The sequence below is a fragment of the Artemia sp. Qi Xiang Cuo genome, chromosome 12 (genome assembly GCF_049724085.1).
Source record: "Artemia sp. Qi Xiang Cuo chromosome 12, ASM4972408v1, whole genome shotgun sequence".
Lineage (NCBI taxonomy): Eukaryota > Metazoa > Arthropoda > Branchiopoda > Anostraca > Artemiidae > Artemia > Artemia sp. Qi Xiang Cuo.
Window position 1 is genome coordinate 20260264 of NC_142805.1, and position 21722 is coordinate 20281985.

General features: G+C 37.0%; 1 protein-coding gene across 1 annotated transcript; it reads right to left on the reverse strand.

The window, feature by feature from the left end:
* Window positions 1-1211: 1211 nt before the first annotated feature.
* On the reverse strand, window positions 1212-17697 carry LOC148945880 (protein hobbit-like). The gene is made up of 3 exons (XM_089097959.1): window positions 17583-17697; window positions 7714-7924; window positions 1212-1815 (listed from the first exon to the last, which is right to left on the reverse strand). Exons 2-3 carry the CDS (start codon window positions 7845-7847, stop codon window positions 1311-1313), a joined length of 639 nt encoding a protein of 212 aa, XP_088954085.1. The 5' UTR covers window positions 7848-7924; window positions 17583-17697; the 3' UTR covers window positions 1212-1310.
* Between the last annotated feature and the right edge of the window lie 4025 nt (window positions 17698-21722).

The window sequence follows — 21722 nt, forward strand, 5'->3', positions numbered from 1 at the left end:
ACAGTGAAAACAAATACCAAATTCTGGATACTTCGACCACATATACAGCGATCGCTTTTCTGCTGATGACGATCACTGCATATGTGGTCGAAATGTTCAGACTTTTGTTTCTGTTTTTGCTGTCTAATAAATGAATTATCCCCATTTGAAGGCAATTTTTTCGTAAGTAGGCCTATTATTTCAAATTAAACAAAGTATTGACATGCAACGCATCGGGCATAAAATATTTAGGAGTCAGACCCCTCTTGGAGAAATATTATAATGCTTCAAAAGTTATTATTATTTGAACCATTTATGATAGCAGAGCTGTCAATATGCGAAATAAGTATCTAACTATGTAATTAATCTGTGCTTGAAAAAATGCATTTAAGTTAAAGCCCAAGGGCTTAAAACTGTAATTAACCACATGCCGAAAAAAGAACTATTAATGAATAAGGGAAAGATTCTAGAAATATTAAGAATTCAAAGGGGAGGGGGTCAGAGTGTGACCCTGAAACACCAAAACGACCATCTCAAGTGGTTGTTACCAGGAGAGAAACACCAAAATAAATAGTTTGAGATAATTTGAACAACATGCGATATATATAAGATATGAAATTATCAAATACGACAATTTGAATAGTAATTTTGAACTAAAATTTGAATAAAAAATACAATTTGGAAACACAAATAAATTAAAAAAATAAGGAAAAAGAATTATAAAAGAATATTTTATATTACGAACGACGATTTGTCGATGTTACTATTGTCCAGAAGAATTTCTGTATTTCTGCATTCGTATATTTGGATTACATAAAAGCAGAAAGGGTTTTGTACTTACATTAAATGTTTTTTTTTTATTATAATTAGAGCTATGTATGAGTGTAATTGTGCTTTAATTATTTATTGTTTATGCTTTTCCTGTCCTGCGTAGATGGTCATAATTCCTCCTTGACCTATTAGGTTTCCACTAAGCATCAAAATTTTTAAATAAATTTAACTTGGGAATTTTGGGTCACTGTTGTAATGACAAATAAAAAAGGCTGGGCAGATTCTTTGTCAAACAGAAAGCACAGGAGCCAATGTGAATAGACATACTCGTGATTCCAAAATTGGTCACCTTGGATAATAAAGATCACACAATAATAATTAAAATTACAATTAAATAATAATTGATCATACCTGTTACTCTTTGTCAAAGAAATTTTAATATCTTGGACGAAATGTCTTTGCGTTGGAAGGTTTCGTCCAACGCCACTTATGTAAGAGACAGCAAATGAAACTGAAACTTCTCTACCGTAGGAGACCCGACTGACACTCAAAAAATATTGTTACTCTATTGGCTTATTCACAACGATTTTCAAAGGAGGATCTTCCTCATCTTTCAATGCCGCTTGAAGATATACCTCACAATCATTTAGATCACAGTTCATATACGAAATGAACCACTCTGCTCTCGGCCGACGTCTTAGCCCATCTTCACATGACACTAGGAGTAAATTGTGCTCGGAGCTTAGTGTTAACGCTCCACATCTAAGTTCAACACCCCGTTGCATTGAGTAAGACATCCAGTAACATATATCATAGCGATGAAGAGAAAGACTGAGTCGAATGCTTTTGTAGTGTCGAGATAGATTTGGTTTGCGCTTGCGTAAATTGTTGAAGATTCTTCCACGACGAATTGGCCGAGAAACACCAGTTAATATGTATTTCAAGTTTTCAAACCATTTCAGAGTACTTCCATACAGTAAGGTGATTGGTCTTAGATCAGGTTGTCTAGATTTCATCTTTGTTTCCATGGAAACAACCATAATGACGTTCTGGGATCGGAAAGCTCTGCAAAAACAAACAAACACAAAATAGATGGAAATAGAACATTAGACTAACCACAGACCAGATTATTCAACGCTTCAAATATATCTAGACCCCGACATGATACGACACACTTTAGACATGAAAAATACTTCAGGAAACATGAAACTAAAAACTGAATTTGCGTGACTGAAAATGTAATTGGTTGTTTCAACAACCAATCAGAGAATAGAAACTAATGATGCAGGTATTCATTTTAACTTTGGTCTTCCTCAGATACTTTTGATTTGTATATTTCTGAAAAACTTGCTAAGAAATTTTCAAAATAGAAAAGATTGTGCCTGCTATTTACAGTACAATGCTGGCTCTCGCTCAGCAAATAAACATTGGGTTGATATGGAACATAAATTACTGAGACGCAAGCATAAAATTTTCCAAGACTCATTTTGTTAAAAAGTAATTATCAGAACAGAATTAATAATTGCCTTATATTATTCAAGTCATCTTTTTAAATTTGATGAGTATAAAGTGCTTCTTCTGAGTTCTGTCACAAGAATTTACTTTCTCTGGCCACTCCACGATATTTCTGAGCAGCGCGATCAGGCGATTAATGAAAAAATGGAGAATGGTGATCAGACAACACTGCGCAAAAGCAATAATGGGAAACGTTTTTTTTGCTTCAATATTTTTTTTTCTGAAAAGTATAAAAGGAAAACTCCCATAGCGTGTGGATTCAACGGTAAAGAGACAAAAATGCGATAAAGGACTTTGGTATTTAACAGGACAAATAATTAGGCTACCAAAAGCGAGTATAAAAGAATAAACATGTCTAAAGTCACTTTCAGATTCGATTGTAGACTCTTGACGAATTCGGATAATTTAGAAAGTTAAGGAGATTAAAATCAACCTAAATACAGAAAATGACAACATTCCAAGACCTTACCTTAGACCTTAGATCCTCTTACACCGCCAGGGGCGCCTAGGGCATCAGTGAATATTCTCCAATCGGGTCTGAGAAGAGCCGCTGCGTATACATCTTCCCAATCTGGTTGAAGAGAGGCATTCAGGCGGCATAGGTCACTGGTGTAGGTTCGCGTCAATAAGTTTCGAGGTCTCCCTCGCTTCCGGCTTCCAACTGGCTGCCACTCAAGTGTAGAATTCGGGATTCAATGGTTTTCCATTCTTAAAACGTGTCCGAGATACCTCTATCTATGGGATCTGATGGTGTCGGTTATTAGTGGTTAATTGGTGATTCTCCGAATGATATCGTTTGAGACCCTTTCCGACCAATGTATATTCAGAATCCTACTGAGGCAATTGTTCTCAAAAGCAAGAATCTTCTTCTTCACTTGCTGAATGTTTAAGTGCCAAGTCTCAGCGGTATACATGAGGACTGGCAAAACGTTACTGTTGAGTAAGCGCAGCTTCAGGCAATTTGAATAATTCTTGGATTTCCAGATTCTTTTCAGTTGACTGAAGGCTGTGTTAGCTTGACCTATTCTAGTTATGACTTCTTTTGTGGTAGATCCAGTATTCTCTATGATGCTACCCAAATACTTAAACTCAACAACTTGTTCTATTTCCTCACCAGCACATGTGATATGTAGGGGGGAATTGGATGTTGCCATTGTTTTTGTCTTTCCTGCATTTATTTGGAGACCAAGCTGGCTGGTTTTCACACTGACCCTGTGAATGAAATACTGCAAATGTTGTTTGCAACCCTGAACTAATGTTATGTCGTCAGCAAAATCTAAATCGCTGACTGTTACACCGGATGATAATTCAATGCCATCTGTTGTTGTGTTGCGAAGGGTATAATCAATAGCTATTATAAAGAGCAGTGGTGACAACACGCATCCCTGTTTAACTCCAGATAAGATTCTAAAGTATCTTAGTTGGCCTTCTGGCGTCTTAATGCAGCACTCACTCCCTTCGTACGATAACATAATTATCTTAATTATTCTATCCGGAAAGCCGTAATAGTTCAGAATTTGCCACAAAGTGTCGCGGTCGACCGAATCAAAAGCCTTTTCGAAGTCGATGAAAGCCATGTATATTTTGGACAACCACTCTTGACTTTCCTCTGTGAGCATGTGTAAAGTGAAAATAAGATCCGCACAGGAACCTCCTGCACAGAACCCATATTGTTCATCTTTCCGGTGTTTATCTAGTTCGGTCTGTATCCTTTCCAAAATAACATGACAAAGCACTTTCCTGGGCACTTCTATTCTCCCAGATTTTTGTAAAGAACTTGATCCAGTATGAGATTTGTCCTGGGATTGATGCCTTAATCATCTTTGCTGTTATTCGGTCTTCACCTGGCGATTTACCATTTTTCAATTTCCTTGCTGCAGTACTTATCTCCATCACACTTGGTGGCTCATCACTGATATTCAGGGAAAAAGTGGTATCGTTGGGATATTCGGGGGGTTTTCTGGTGGAGGTCTATTCAGAATTTTCTCAAAGTGTGACACCCATAATTCATTTACATCCTCGGGCTCTGTCTGTAAAGCATCGGAAAGGTCCCTAACGGGGCCATATTGGGAGCATTTCTTTCCAACTATTTCATTTGTTATCATAGGCAACGCTATAGCGTTGCCTATAGTAAAGGCCACACGGCTCCAATGTTTTATTATTATTATTTTTTTTTTCCCCAGAGGCACTTCATATGGAATGGGTCGTCGTAGAAACTTCAAAGGGAGCTCATTCGATTGAAAATCGAGAGTTCTAGTGCCCTTTTTAAGAGTCAAAAGTGATTGGAAGGAAACTAACACCCCTTCCACGCCCACCAGTTCCCCAAACACATCCCTCAGGGCAAGGGGTGTAAGTTATACCCTGGGGGCATATAAACTTTTTATAGAAGGCTTTGTCGTAGAAATTTCAAAAAGGGCTCATTCGATTGGAAATTCAAAGGAATAGTGCCCTTTTTAATACTCGAAAGTGATTGGAGGGCAACTAACCCCCTTCTCACGCCCATTTTTTCCGAAAACACATCCAATCAAAGTTTTTAGATAGCCATTTTGTTCAACGTGGTTGAAGAATTTGGAAATTAGGTCTTTGAAGGTGACGACCCCCCCAATACACAGCCCTCAGGGCAAGGGTTGTAAGTTACGCCCTGGGGGCATATAAGGTTTTTATAGAAAGCGATGTTGTAGAAACTTCAAAGGACTCATTTAATTGGAAATTTAAATGGCTAGGGCCCTTTTTAATGGTCAAAAGTGATTGGAAGGCAACTAACACCCCTTTCAAGCCCAGCCTTTCCCAAAACACATCCAATCAAAATTTTTGAGATAGCCATTTTGTTCAACGTAGTTGAAATCCCTGAAACTTATATCTTTGAGCATGACACTCCCTTCCAAGGTCTTCAGGGCAAGGGTTATTAGTTATGCCCTGGGGGTATATATGGTTCTTATGGAAAGAATGCTCGTATAAGCTTCAGAGAGTGCTCATTTGATTGGAAATTGAAAGTTCTAATTCACTTTTTAAGCGTCAAAATATATTGGAGGGTAACCACCCCCCCATGCCCTTTTTTCCCCAATGTATGCTATAAAAATGTTGAGATAGCTATTTTGTAAAAAAAAGTTCAAAGATCATATAAAAAAAAACTCCGGTGTAGACACAAACCCCAAGGGCCCGGGGGCAGGCGTTGGAGGTTATCTCCTGGGGGCATATATGGTTCTTATGGAAGGGATGCTCGTATAAACTTCAAAGAGGGCTCATTCGATTGGAAATTGAAAGTTTTAGTTTACTTTTGAAGAGTCAAAAGAGATTGGTGGGCACCTATACCCCCTCCAGGCCCTTTTTTTCTCAAACCCATCTAATAAGAACTTTGAGATAGCCATTTTTTTAAAAACACTTCAAAGACCATATAATAAAAACTCCGGGGTTGACACAGCCACCCAGGGCCCCAAGGCAGGCGTTGTAAGTTATGCCCTGGGGCAATTTATGGTTCTTATGGAAGGGTTGCACGTGAAAACTTCAGAGAGGGCTAATTTGATCTGAAATTGAAAGTCGTAGTTCAGTTTTTGAGAGTCAAAAGAGATTGGAGGGCCACTAGCCCCCCCCCACGTCCCTTTTTTCCCGAATGTATCCGATAGAAAATTTGAGAAATATATTAAGTTAAAAATTGTTCAAAAGTCGGATAACAAAAACTCAGGTGTTGACACAACCCCCCCGGGCCCGGGGGCCGCCTTGTAAGTTATGTCCTGGGGCATATATGGTTATTATGAAAGGAATACTCGTATAAAGTTCAGAGAAGGCTCATTTGACTGGTAATTGAAAGTTCGAGTTCACTTTCTAACAGTCAAAAGAGATCCAAGGGCAACTAGCCCCCCCCCCACGCCGTCTTTTTCCAAACCTAACTGATGAAAACTTTGAGATAGACATTTTGTTAAAAATAAAATTTTTTTGACCGCTTTGTCTGCTTCTCTATAACTGGAACGTTTAAAGATAATTTGGCTTGGTACTTGATTCTGAGAAAGGGTTTGTTTTATACATTTGATGTTGATTAAAAAAACAACAATTATTGTGATTTTTTCGACTTATGCCAAGCAAAGAACACACAAACTGTCGATAAATAGTTTTAAGCGGTCTCACAGACCGCTTAAAACTATTATCGTTTTCCTAGTCAGTTTAAAGTAATTCTTGGATGAGTAGGAAAGTGGTATGTTTAATGTAGTTTGTGGGACATTAATATAATTAAGCTAATTTCTGCAAAACTTGTTAAACAAATAAATTTTCTGTTTTTTTCTCTCTGCAGAGAACACAAAAAACACAAAAGTTTCGTCGACAAAAGATTCTAATCGGTCGTCTGATTTAGTTTTAGGTCCACTGACAATTAGTCTTTACTCTTTTTTTGATATTTCAGTCATATTATTGTTTTAAAATGCAATTTTTGGTCACCCGGGATGACAGGGCATTACAGAGTGGTGATTATTTTGGTCTCCAAGAGATAACCACTGAAGGGCACTATTTTTTCTATTATCCTAAATTTGTAGTAACAGGGACGCACTTAATGTTTAAATTGTCTTTTTCAGGCATTTTATTTCGTAAATATAAGCATTATGCAGAAATAGTCAGGTCATCACTAGGTTCCGTCCGTAAAAAAAAAAAAAAAAAAAAAAAAAAAAAAAAAAAACCAAACGAGGGTGCTTTTCAGCCAGTTAAAAAAAAAAAGCAACAAAAAGACAAAGCAGATATTTCAGTAAATATCTCCGCTAAGCTGACCTTTACGCTCAAAAATAGGGGAATTAAAACAGGCACGTTTAAAAGACCTAACCTTTTTAAGTAAACTAATTCGTTTTTTTCTTTGTTTTTACCCCAGGGGTGATCGTATCGACCCAGTGGTCCTAGTATATTGGGAGAGGGCTCATTCGAATGGAAACTAAAATTTCTAGAACTCTTTTTAAGTGACCAAAAAAAATTGGAAGGCGACTAGGCCCCCGCCCCTTTTTTTCCAAAATCGTCCGATCAAAATTTTGAGATAGACATTCAGTTCATCATAGTTGAAAGGCTCAATAACTATGCCTTTGTGTATAACTATTGATAACTATTGATTACTATAACTATTTATTAAAAAAGAGACAGAGAGAGAGAGAGAGAGAGAAAAAAAAAAGAAATTTAAGACCATTCAAAAGATAGCTGGGTTCTGTCAACTTTAAAACGTAAGTTTTTTTCATACCCTTTTTCCTTTCCCCGTTTTTTTTTTAGCGCTAAGGACGGCTTAGCAGAAGTCTTCTATTTTTTCGCTGCCTGCAAATCAAGCTCGTTTAGTTCCTTATTTTTTTCATATCGTCTTTTTTTTATTGAATGTCGTGTATGTGCTCTCAGAATATATTTACATCATCAAGTAAATGTAATTTTTTGATACCTCGTCTTCAAAAAAAAGAAACAGATGAAAAAACAGAAAAAAGGGAGAATTACCGATATGAGTCATGATCCTGGTTCATAGAATATTCTGGAACTTTGTCAGGAGCACATGGCATTACAGAGTGGTGATCATTTGGGTCTCCAAGACACAACCACTGAAGGGCAATCGTCATCTTTAAGTTAGGCATCTGCAACAACCGGCAGTCATCATACTTTGATGCAGTCCGAACAAATATATTAAAATCACCCTTGAAGAGAAAGTTACCTAAAAAAACAGAAAAAAAAAAGAAATTAAAACTAGTTTCAACTCGTTAAATGACATCAATATTGGACCCAAAAATGATAGTAGCGTAAGCAAGGAACGGGGCTAAAGAGATTGCAGCCCCCCCAAAAATTGCATAACACAAAAAAGGTCAGAGATTAAAATTAGTTCATATTTATAAATATAATATTTTCTGTAGCTATATTAATGTCTTTTATGGCCTTTTTTGACACAATAAATTTAATAACAAACACACGATAATAAGCCATACGCCCCTATACCGTACACGACAATAAGCCCCCCCCTTTCTTGAACAGAATCCGGAGTTTAGCTCCTTTGAAACTGAGTTTTGGGTACGTCCGCAAAAGGTCATTTCAAGAATTAATACGCAAAACCAAATCCGGAGATAAAAACCAATTAAGCTTGTGAAGTTATCCAACTAGCCCTTTCTATCCAATATGTAAACTTGGGAAAAATTAGTTGTCCTACTAGCGCTTTTATCTCAGGGCTAGGCAACCATTTTATCTGTTCTCTCCTGGGTTTTCCTATTGCACCCAACCACGCATTGCACTCCCGGCCAAGGACAGTGAATCAAGAGATCGGCAATTGTGCGACGTAGACCATTGATCAGCATACGAAAAATTTAAAGTAAAGTAAGTTTTGAAGTAAGTAATTTAAAGTAAGTATTACGCTTCGCGTAATAATTGAGTTTTGAGGCCTCTCCCAGGCCACTCAGCGCGTCCCCAGGTGGTGGATAGGGGAATGTCCTGTAGATATGCAGGGCACCTCTCGGTAGGGAGGCGCGGACCAAGGGAGGACCCGGTCTCTGGGGGTCTTGAAATATAGCTGGAGCACCCACGTCGGGGGGCCATAAGTTCAGGCCGAGGAGGTGGAAGGCCCCTCTGGTGTGCACTGGGCAGGGCCCATCAGCGTATGGATACGTCCTGTCAGTCACAAACCTTCTCCCAGCAATGGGAAAATTGCAGGTGATGCGGGACGCCAGAAGGGCGCATTATCGGTAGTAGATATAGCCGGCCCCTGCTAGGGATGGAGAGGAGTGGCTTACCGCCGTCCTGAAATTAGCCACGAAACCTTCTTTGTTATTAAAAACTATGAAGTATAAATGATCAAGAACGAGAACCAATACTACCGCGTCCAGGGCGAAATACGAAGTTACCGCGTCCGGGGCAACCGACGATCTGGCGACCGAGATTCTTGTGAATGAAGACCCTTAAATAGCGTTGATAACTCCGACCCCAGAAGCTATATTTTCCCCTAAATTAATTTTATCTATTGGAACCCTGAACGTTAGTAGGCTTGCTAAACAAGGCAAAATTGATCTTGTCCTTAATGAACTAAACCGATATAAATGGGATATTGTGGGACTTTCAGAAACACACGTCCCTAGCACTGGCGAAGAAAGGATCGGCAACACTAGTCTGTTAGTGTCTGGGAGAACCGATGGCGTCCATCGCCAAGGTGTTGGTTTTTTTATGTCGAGTAAGGCACGAAGATCCCTGATTTCCGTAACGCCCGTGTCAGAACGGTTGATTATGATAAGAATGAAAGGATCACCGATCAACATCACGATTATACAAGTCTACGCTCCTGACTGCAGCAAACTAGATGAAGAGTCTGACAATTCCTACCTTCAACTGCAAAACCTAATTGACGCAGTTCCCAAAAAAGACCTTGTTGTTGTAATTGGCGACTTCAATGCTATTGTTGGAAACGATTCTGCTGGAAACGAAGATGTTATGGGTAAATTTGGCCTTGGACGACTTAAAAAGAGGGGAGAACGCCTCATTGAATTTTGCAGAGACAGTGATCTAGCCATTACCAACACTCTCTTTAAACACAGAGAACGTCGTAAGGCGACATGGACCTCGCCGGATGGAAAAACCCGAAATCTTATTGATTACGTGCTCGTCTCTAGGTGCTGGAAATCGTCTGTGCTAGATACTGTCACCCTCGCAGGTGGTGATTTCGAAAGCAACCATTCCCTGGTCATGTCTGCACTTAAGATACGCCTGAAATCTTCTGCAAAGCTGAATAATAGACCTGCTCGATTCAACATACATCTTTTCAAAGACCCTCAAATCCACCATACCCACATCGATGAAGTGTCTATTCAAATATCGGAACTTCTTTCTAATATTCCTATAACTCTATCTAAACAAGATATCGATAAACTGGTCAAAGACTCCTCTAAGATCATCAGCAAAGTAGCGATGTCCGCCCTAGGAACCAAAAAGGGTGATAAAAAGCCTTGGATAACCAACGAAATCATTTTATTATGTGCTGAGAAACGAAAACACAATAACTGGTCAGAAAGAGAGAGCAGGGACAGATATAAGCAGTTGAAGCGTGCTGTAGAAAAAGCCGCCCGTAGAGCCCATCGCACCTACATTAAAGACAAATGCGAACAGTGTGAGTCTGATTTTAAGAAAGGCGACTCATACTTAAGAAAGGCGATTTTTAAGAAAGGCGATTATGATAAGAATGAAAGGATCACCGATCAACATCACGATTATACAAGTCTACGCTCCTGACTGCAGCAAACTAGATGAAGAGTCTGACAATTCCTACCTTCAACTGCAAAACCTAATTGACGCAGTTCCCAAAAAAGACCTTGTTGTTGTAATTGGCGACTTCAATGCTATTGTTGGCAACGATTCTGCTGGAAACGAAGATGTTATGGGTAAGTTTGGCCTTGGACGACTTAAAAAGAGGGGAGAACGCCTCATTGAATTTTGCAGAGACAGTGATCTAGCCATTACCAACACTCTCTTCAAACACAGAGAACGTCGTAAGGTGACATGGACCTCGCCGAATGGAAAAACCCGTAATCTTATTGGTTACCTGCTCGTCTCTAGGTGCTGGAAATCGTCTGTGCTAGATACTGTCACCCTCGCAGGTGGCGATTTCGACAGCGACCATTCCCTGGTCATGTCTGCACTAAAGATACGCCTGAAATCTTCCGCAAAGCTGAATAATAGACCCGCTCGTTTCAACACACATCTTCTCAAAGACCCTCAAACCCGCCAGACCTACATCGATGAACTGTCTACTCAAATATCGGAACTTCTTTCTAATATTCCTATAACTCTATCTAAACAAGATATCGATAAACTGGTCAAAGACTCCTCTAAGATCATCAGCAAAGTAGCGATGTCCGCCCTAGGAACCAAAAAGGGTGATAAAAAGCCTTGGATAACCAACGAAATCATTTTATTTTGTGCTGAGAAACGAAAACACAATAACAGGTCAGAAAGAGAGAGCAGGGACAGATATAAGCAGTTGAAGCGTGCTGTAGAAAAAGCTACCCGTAGAGCCCATCGCACCTACATTAAAGACAAATACGAACCGTGTGAGTCTTATTTTAATAAAGGCTAATCATACTTCATTTATAAAAGAGTTCGTGAACTAACAACCAAGAAATTTCTCAGTTCTTGTGCACTGCTAGATCAAGACGGCTCCCAGATACAAAGCACAGAAGGTATCCGATCGAGATGGATGGAGCATTTCAAAGAAAAGCTTAATCCTGACATCCATCCAAATCCTGCTGTCCTGGAACTGTTTCCAGTTACTGTCTCATACCCCAGCCCACCTCCTCTCCATTCTGAGGTCGAGGAAGCCATCCAAGCGCTGAAGACTAACAAGGCTCCTGGCCCAGACGTAATACAGGCAGAACTGCTGAAAGTCCGGTGTGAACCACTTATAGATCTTTTCCACAAGATTGTATCCGCTGCCTGGCAAAAGAGTCATTTCCTAACTTCTTGGCGCGAAGCCACAATTGTTCCACTACACAAGAAGGGGTCAGGGGCGATATGTGATAATTACCGTCCTATTAGAATAACAAGTCAAACTGCCAAGATCTTCACCCAAATTATGCTCCAATAGATCAGAGCCGTGTCATCCTTAGTCATCCAAGAATACCAAGCCGGTTTTTGCCCTGGGAGATCAACTGTTGACCAAAATTTCACAATTTGCCAAATTTTAGACACACATCTGAAATTTAGTTGTGACCTACATCAACTCTTCATTGACTTTAAGTAAGCATTTGACCTTATTTGGAAAAATGGACTATGGCATATCCCCCTCCATTATGGAATCCCACGAAAGCTAGTAGATCTTATCAAAGATATGTACTCCAAATTTGGGAGTCGCGTCATGACTAGTGAAGGTCTCACTGACAGTTTCCAGACTTCCGCAGGTGTTCTTCGAGGATGCCTCTTGTCTCCAGAGCTGTTCAACCTTTTCCTCACAGCAGTCTTATCCCTGGTGGAAACAACTTGCGGCGCACATATAGGGGGTGTTCAGACAGATAAGCTAGCCTATGCCAACGATATCGACAAAATGGCTGAAACACCCGAGGATCTACAAGCCGTTGCTAACGACGTCCTGGAAGCCACTAGTTCTTTTGGAATGATCTTAAATGTATCAAAAACAAAGGTTATGTGTTGCTCACGAAAGCCGCAGGATACAGTTAAGCCAGACCTGAAACTTAATGGAGAGAGTATCCAGTGGGTCGACGAGTTCCCTTACCTCGGTAGTCTGATCACCAGCGACAACAAAAGACATTAAAAGACATTAAAAGACGTCTCGCCCTCGCAAGTTCGAGTTTCAAGGCCCTTAAGCCCAAATGGCGAAGCAAGGATTTGTCTCTGCGGATTAAGACACGACTTTTCGATACCCTGATCATCCCCATCGCAATATACTAATGTGAAACATGGACGCTAAAGGTAAATGACAACCGTCGACTCGCAGCATTTGAAACTAAGTGCCTCCATCGTATCGCCGGGATCACTTACCTTGATAGAATCTCAAATGTCGAACTTTTCGAGCGCCTTAAAGTACAACAAACAATTCTCATGAAAGATCCAGCTCCAGCAACTTCGATGGCTCGGTCACGTACAACAGATGAGTCGGTCCCTTCTCCCAAAAATCACCTTCGAAGGCCAAATTCACGGTTCTCGTCCTCGTTGTCGTCCCCCAAAAAGGTGGAAGGAAAACTTTGCACCTCACCGCCTCTCGGACTTTCTTCACCTAGCAGAAGACCGTGAAGCATACAAAAGGCACATCCACGCCATTACGAAGAAAGAGAACCCAAGACACCCTTCAAGGGCGGATGGGACTTAAGTCAAGTAAGTCATTACGCTTCGCATCAACATAAAATTTGTTTACATTTTGACTTACATTTATGCTTTGTGCCATTTACATTCTGTTTAAGGATTGACTATTAATTATATGATTTGCTTTTATAATTTGTTTTAATCGGACCTTCAACTATTTCAATGAACCTTAAGCTGTATAAAAAATTCAGAAACCAATACTGTTACTATACAGCTAAAACATGAATTTTACGATGGTAAAAAAAAGCAAAACAAAAAATATTAGTATTTTTTTTGCGCCTAACTTGTAAAGGTTATGAGGTTGTCAATAAGCATTTGATCTTGGAAAAACAAGCTTAAAAGGGATGATATGGCAACAAATCCTTGAAATCTACCCTTTCAAATTTTTATACGATTTTAATGGTGGCCGGCGTTTACCCCCCGAAAAACACCCCCCCCCCCCCGTGGAAAATAAGGCTTTACAAGTTTGAGAACTCTATTTGAGTTTTATCTTTTAAATTTCCGTAGGGGGAAGGAATTTTGGTACTTGTGTATTATGCACCACTAACTCAAGTTTATACTTTGTAAAATTCGAGAACACGCCGCTTTTTTCGTTAGTTTAGAAATAAATTGGGACTATAGTTTGGAAAATTCAGGGGGGGGGGGTAAAGTATAGCGGGTCTGCATGCAAAATGTGTTTGGTACAATTATTCTGCATATTAGATAGATAGATAGATAAGTGTATTTTAAAGCCAAATATACGGCCATGAACACAGTAAAATAACATAAGTGAAAGGCACAAATAACATAAAGTTTGATCAGCGATCATCATATAACACTTAAATGAAACACTACATTAACCTAAAAATAGTACTTAATACTTGGAAAAACGGTCACTGAGAAAAAAAATATTTAAAACTTCAAAAAAACACTTAAATGAAACATTACATTTACTTTATACTGGGATTTTTTTTTTGCCCATATTTGATATGTTTTTTAAAATAATAGTCTAAGGTGCTCGTTTGAATCACCATATGACTGGGTGACTCACCATGACTCCCCATTAAGCTGTACGAACAAGGTGGTTTGATACTAAAATGAAATGAAAGAAAGATTAAGATCCACGTTTAACAGATGAAGAATGACAAATTACCAAAGACTGTGTTTCTTAACCATCCAAATGGGGCCAAACGAAAAACAGGTCGTCCCTGATTAGGGTAAGAAGAGGTCAAACGGAAAGATTTAAAGGACATTTAAACTTCCGCGAGGGGGTAAAAAGCAAAGCTTTGAATAGACTGGGGCGGAGCAAAAGCATGTGCAGTTGTGTTGGCCTCAGGTGGCCTAATGCTGCAGTGAGTCGGTAGTAGTAGCAGTACTTGATTGAAGTATGGCTTCAGGTGGAAGAGATGGCATTAGTTCGTCCTTGACATTGTTAGATCGCTTTTCTCGGTGTTTCTTTTAAAAGCGATATGGCTTCCCCATGAGTAACTCCTGGATTATAGGCAATAACATATGCTAGTTCATAGCCCAATGGTCAATACTTAAGATACTTCATACTCAATATTTAGCCTCTATACTGAAGCGCGTAAACAAAGAACACATGCTGAGATGAAAAGGACACCAAATGATTAAACAAAACGAAGTTACTCCACACTCATTGTTCAGTCTCCATAATGAAGCATATAGTACATATATATACCGAACTGAAGAGAAATATATATATATATATATATATATATATATATATATATATATATATATATATATATATATATATATATATATATATATATATATATATATAAATAATTTCTGAGACCACACTGGCTAATCATGATAAACAAAAAATTGCGAAGAAAGGAAACGAGGACAATTAACAGCCAGTGAAAAAATTGAAAAATTATGCAAATATTTCGGTCAAGACCTCCGCTTGACCGTCCTCAGTGCAGAATAAAACTGATAAAAATATAAAAACCAAACCTTAAAATAAAAACACCAAACTAAAATTGGACGACCCTTTCCTAGTAACAGTGAAAGGGTAACTGAATAAAAAACACAAGTCTAAATGGTATTTCAGGATTTCATTTTGCGTAAAGCACTTTTAAAGGCTGATCGCTTTCCAGTTTGATTGTTATTGGAGACTCTATTCGATTGCACAATATAACTTTGTGGATGTATGTAAAAACGATCAGAATTAATAATTTTGTCATAAATGGGACTTAGAAAAATTTCTCCAGTGTCTCTATTGAGAGCTACCTTTTGGTGAATGTGCTTTTTTATTTCAATTGCCTCCCTGAAAACTTGCGTGAGACCTTTAACGGGGGCAACGATAGAGGCCTCGTCAAACAAAATGAAATGGTGTGGATTCTCGTACACATGTTGCGCCAAGGCGGAATCAAAAACCTCAGGCCTTTGGCGTAACCTCATTGCCTTGTCGATTGAGGACTTTTGCTCAGATAACCTCTCCCCCAATTGCTGTTGGGTTCTACCAACATAAAAACAGCCACAAGAACAAGGAAATCTATAAACACCACTACCCAGAATGGGGCTGGTTTTATCTTTGCCGTTGTTAAAAAAGTTCTGTGTAATATTTGAATTTTTAAAGGCGACGCTGTTATATATGAAGACACTTAAGATGGGTCCAGAGGGCAAGACGTTTTATTTTATTTTATTTCCTTGGTACATTAATAAAGTTGATATATTAGTACGTAGGTCGGTTGGAGCTGTCTGTTATTAAAATCTCCCATCACAAATTTCTAAAGCTTGCAACCATAAGAAAAAGACATATTTTAGAAAAAAAATTCTTTACACAAACTGTCATACTTAACATTTACAGGTTTAAAACTGTTCCAATCAGTGGCTGAAACTGCTGTCCTCTGGAGTCTCCAATTGTCTTATGACTTTTAATATTTTCCTAGTATTTCTTAAATCTCCAATTTAATTTCCATCTGTTTTTCGGTTGTGCCATGCCCTCCCCTCAGTGGCGGTTCTGGCCTCTCCTTTGCCTCGGGCAAAATCTTGATTAGTGCCGCCCCTGTCTCCTACAAAATTCTCAGGCCAAATTTTACAAATTTTTATTTTTTAGAAAAATTATTTTCAATTTATTACTTAATTAATGATTTATTTTTTAATTTATTTTTTAAAATGTTTAATTGTCATCAATTTGTTTAGTTATTATTATTTAATTATTTTAAAAATAAATTTACAATAATAAATAGAACTTATTATAATTCTTTATTATATATACGCCCTCTGCTTTACTTATACTACTAATACTTCTCTATCATACATACGCCCTCTACTTTATTGTAGGCTGTCAGTTGTCTAGTTGTCTAGTGACAACTAGATTCTGTTCTGGCTATATCCTCAAGATCCATGTCTTCCCAAATTAGACAATCCAATTAACACCCATCTTCTCTACTCCCTCTTAATGAGGTTATGAGGTTACTAACCATACCTCTTAACGAGGTATGGTTTTGATTGCAAGAAATTCGCAAAATTAAAGCAAACCGTAAGAAAGGAAAGTATTGGAAGATTTAAAGCCAAACTGACGAACCATGAGAAAAAAAAATAATGCAAAAAAACTGGTTCTAAGACAAATCATGAAAAAGACAAGAAAAAAAGAAAACGAAACGGAAATGTTTTGCTTGTATAACACAAGGGGAAATTAGCGTGGATGAAAAGCACGAAAAGAAGACAGCAAGAGCGAAAAATTGGAATATGAACGAAAAGAGAAGCTAAAAATTTGAACACTAAAAAATAACTAAAATCTAAAAATGAGAAACCAATATCCAGTTATCACTCCAAAAGATCCAGGCAGTTGCAAAATATGCAATTTGCGTTACATCTGTTGCATCTAAAGAAGAACTGATATCTGGATATTAGTACCCAGATACAGCAGAAATAACCTAAATTATTTATTGGATTTATATTGGTGTGGTTTAGTCTATATTTTGCTGAATTTTTGTATTACTATTTCTAGGGCTGTATTTTTATTTTTGGTCCTCTTGTTTGTTTCTTTTTGTGTCCTTTTCTTGGTTTTAATGTTTCAAGGGGTTTTTCATACTGAAAGAATTAAAATGTCTGTTGTTTGTTTTTTTTAACTTTGTTTTTTCTTTTGTATTATATTTAAATTGTTTTGTTTCAAAGAGAGTTAAATAAAAAGTTCACAGATAAAAAAAAATGTAAAGCTGAAATCATCAATTTAAAATACAATAAAGCAGGAAATCTTTGTGGTAAAAATCTATATGGACATGCACAGAAGATGAACAGGGAGGGGGGGGGGTCATATAGACCGGTCCGGTTGAGCGGATGTCAACGGCTAACTCGTAACAGTTCATTGAGAAAAAAAATGCGTGTTGAAGGGGTATATGAATACATAAATTAATTTGTTTACTAAATTAATTATTTATAAAAATTAATTTGTATGTTAAAGCAATTTTTCAAAAGAAATCATGAAAATGTAGAATCCACTTTTTTCTATGGTTAAACGATATTAACTATCTTTTGCTGCTTTTCAAGGAATGGGTAGGTAATAATAAACTTACCAACTGATTAACACAACACCAATAAGACCCAGACAGGTTACAAATAATGAAATCAGGAGGTTGAGCCAGTCCATCTTATCTACTGATATTTTACCTAAAGTAACGTAAAACAATTCAAAGGCTGTCGAGGTTTCCTTGCTCAGAGTTTCACAAACTAAAGACTTATAATCTATTCAGAATATCCCTGACCAATGCACCACAAATGTACATACTTTGACCATTTTAACTCTCCGTCCTGTGCGAACTACTATCACTCATCTTGTTCATGGCACTGCTTTAAATTTCCCCCTGCTCCGCCCCCCAGAAAAAAATCATGCGTATAGTTGTTTATTAAAAATATATTAATATCCTTTACTCAAATTATAAAAAATGCATTTATTAAAATATATTATTGTGTAGTTATTTCAGTTAACAAATTTTTGAATACAGGATATTTAAATGATTTTTGTTATCTTAAAAAAAAAAAAATAAAAAAAAAACAACTTGGTTTTTACGTATTTTTGCATCCTTGCTGCTAAAAATTTTAACAAGTAGCAGTCCCCAGGCTCTCGGTACCAGCACACAGGTACTTCTCGGTACTTCACAGTTTCCATTCATTTTTTTTTTTTTTTTTTTGGACAAAAAACAATTTCTAAAATTCAATGATTTTTTTTTCTATGATCATTATGGCAAACGAGACTAATTCGCAGCCAAAATTCTTTCAACTTACAAATTCGATTTCTATTAAATGGCGATATTTCTATTAAAAGATGACTCTGTGCATAGATATGTATATTAGTACATGGGTGCTATTACAGATATGCAAGCCAAAAATTAAAGGGATAAGGGGGTGGGAGAAATATTCTGACACCAGTAAGTTATTTACTTGTACCCTATTTAAAAATCTGAAGATTGAATATAAATCAGAAGACTAAATATTGCATTTTTTTTTAAGCTTCAAAGCCATTCGCAAAAGAAATCCGAGAAAATGCATTTCATCCGGGAATTTACTGTTCTTAAAAAATCTTCTTGAAGACCTGGTTTATATGATTTATGCGCCTATATATTTGATAACTCTTACGAGTAAGAAGTTAAGAATATTCTCTTGCATGTCTCTTGATGGTTGCATTTAAAAAAAATATAAAGCCAAACTGGCCTATCAAAACGAAACAAAGAAGAGATTCTTAGAAATAAGACTGGGTCTGTGTCCCGTATGAAGAATTAGAATAATAATTAAATAATTATTTAGTCTGTATAAAAATATATGTCCTCAGCGAAGAGACAAAAGAATTTAAAACAAGAATACATAAAAATGGAAGAAAATTTGCGATAAGAGAAGAACAAAAAGAAAACAAATCAAATTTATACAATTGATACTCTGTGATACAAACTACAGAAGTAAAATGTGTAATCAAAGGGTAACTCACATAAACGACAACACATAAAAAGCTTATAGCTAGGCTATATCATTCAGGGGCTAAATTATAAAGAGTCAAACGTGGATATAGACCCATATTTAGGGTAGTGGCGGATCCAGGGGGCGAGGGCGCGCGCACCCCCCTAACATAGTCTAAAGGAGTGTAAGTTACTTAATTAACGCAAGTTTGTGTTAATTAAACTTGCCCCTAACGCACGTTTATCGGATCAACCTATTTTGCACCTCCCCCTCCCCTAAAAAAACCCTTGATCTGCCACTGTCCTAGGGTTGATGATGCCCGGGGCAAAATTAATTGCAGCTCCCCTTTCCGAATCAAATATAAGCGAAAAAAGCCGAATCAAATTAAAAAATTTAATCAAGGTGGGCAATCCCCCAATCACCCCCCCCCCCAGTCACGGCGTCCGTGGCAGCTGCCCCGGTTACCCTCCCCTGTGAACGGCTCGACGTGGATACATTATTTTATTACTATAAAAAGACATTAAATAAAATAGAACAATATATACAATAAAAATCATTCACTGGTTATAGACATCTAATAGACGTAGTTTTAGACGGTAAAACTTATGGGGGCTAGGACTTCAATAAATCAACTTACCTGCTTAAGAAAATAAAAGCACAACTAGTATCAAGACTTGACAGCCTACTTTTCAAAAAATGACATTTTCCGAATCGTTTTCAACTAGATTCTATCAAAATTCCAGATATAATTACAAAGATTAATGATTGAGGAATATAATATTGTAGTGGAGCCAACTATAAAACAAGAATGATAAAAATTCAACAATAATGGCCAGAAGAAATTTAGCTAAAAAAACATCAGAAGGAATCGGGCTAATGATTTTCAAGAATAAAATAGAAAAGATATGCAAATGAATGTGCTAAAAAATTTAATATTTGCTAATAATTCAGAAGAAGACTTTTGGCAAAGAAATATATGAATTTAATAGCTTTATTTTGAAATATATGAGCTTGCATTACAAAAACGCAAAGTTCTTAAAACAATTCAACAGAAAAGAGGAGAGCAAGAGAGAAGAGGAGAGAAGAGAGAGCCTCTTGCTTCAAACAAGAGGCTCTTATCCCTCCCCTAATAGTGAAAGTACTATAGCCTATTGCGTCATTTGCGCTTTACTGAAAAATAAATTTTTCAAAACAACAACTAAAAAAAAAAGTTCATTATAATAATCAAGAAAACTGAGAAAACAGACGAAAAAAGAATAAATGTTTATTTTACGAGTACCCTATACTAAATGTTATATTAATGAATATCGTATAATGATGTCAATTTCTGGAAATGTCAGCAATTCAAGATTTTATTTAACTCTATTTTTTTTTCAGAGATATAAATATGAAATTTTTTCATAATATATTCTGTTTTCATTTAAGCTCAAATTACGCAAAAGGCTTGAGAACTTTCACGGTTGGGTGAGGGAGGCAGGACCCAAACTCCTGTTTGTAGTAATGTTTGTTCTTTTTAAGTTTGATTTGACTATTTATATTGATTTTTATTAGTTTCTGGATATATTTCTTCATCTATATCAGTATCTGTCATCTTTATGTTTGATATATATATTTACTTCAATTCCTATTCATTTGAGTTTCATTTATTCGATGAGAGGCATTTCTGGTCGTTTTAAGTTTGAATATAACAAGTTTACATTCTATTGAAAAATTGGGTTTTTGAAATTTTTTTTTTTAAAAAAAATTTCATACGTTTTTAGTATTAATTAGTATCGTTTTTAATATCCGTTAAGTATTAAAATATCTGATTATAATTTAAATTCTTTAGTTGCATATGCTGATCTGAGCATTGGCTTTGATTGCATTCAATATAACTATTGTATAAATTTCATTCAATGTAATATATAGGTTGGAATAGTTTTTCCAGTAAGATTTTGATAGAACAGCAATTTACAGATAACATACTCCAAATAATCCACATGAGAGAATGTTCAAAATATTAAACTTGAACAAGAATTAAATTGGCAAATAAATGCATATCAGAACCATCAATCAGCTTTCTTTTTTATCATCCATTAAATTCTTTTATATGGGATTTTGACATAAGTGTTTGCTAGATGTGGTTTGGAAAAATTTCATTCTGACATCCTAAATACACATAATGTCCTTGCATCGAGTTTGATATCCCTCCCAACATTCCCAGAAAGTTCAAAACATAATGTTTCTAGATATATCCGTTTTCTAGATATTTCACATGCACCCTTTTGCCAACCTAGATCCAATTGGCTTCTTTTGATTTATTTATACATTCTCCTCAACATTCACTGAAAGTTTCAACTATATGCTATTGGCCATTCCTGAGATATTGCAGAGACTTCCTTCCGACAACAGGGATGCACATAGTGTCTCTTGATTTAGTTCAAAATTCCCGTCAACTTTCCGTGAAAGTTTATACTAAATTCAATTTGCCAATCCTGAGATGCAGCAGATGCATTCTATTGACAACCAGGATACACATAGTTGTGTTTCGATTAAGTTCAGCCTCGCCTTCACCATTCTCTGAGTGGTTCAACTAAATAACCTTAACTGTTCTTGAGATATTACAGATATGACATTTTGAATAGTTCGCCGTTTTGACTAGTTGGCTTGTGATTTAGTTCGAAATCACAAAAGACATTGCCTGAAAGTTCTAACCTACCTACCATAACTATTCTTGAAGCATTGAAGATATGCCGTTTTGATAACCCGGATGCATGCAGTATCTT

Coding starts and splice junctions, on each gene's coding strand:
- LOC148945880 (XM_089097959.1), bottom strand. CDS start 7,847: ATGCCTAACTTAAAGATGACGATTGCCCTTCAGTGGTTGTGTCTTGGA. Junction 1,816..7,713: donor CAGGATCATGACTCATATCG/GTAATTCTCCCT, acceptor TTGTTTTTGCAG/AGCTTTCCGATCCCAGAACG.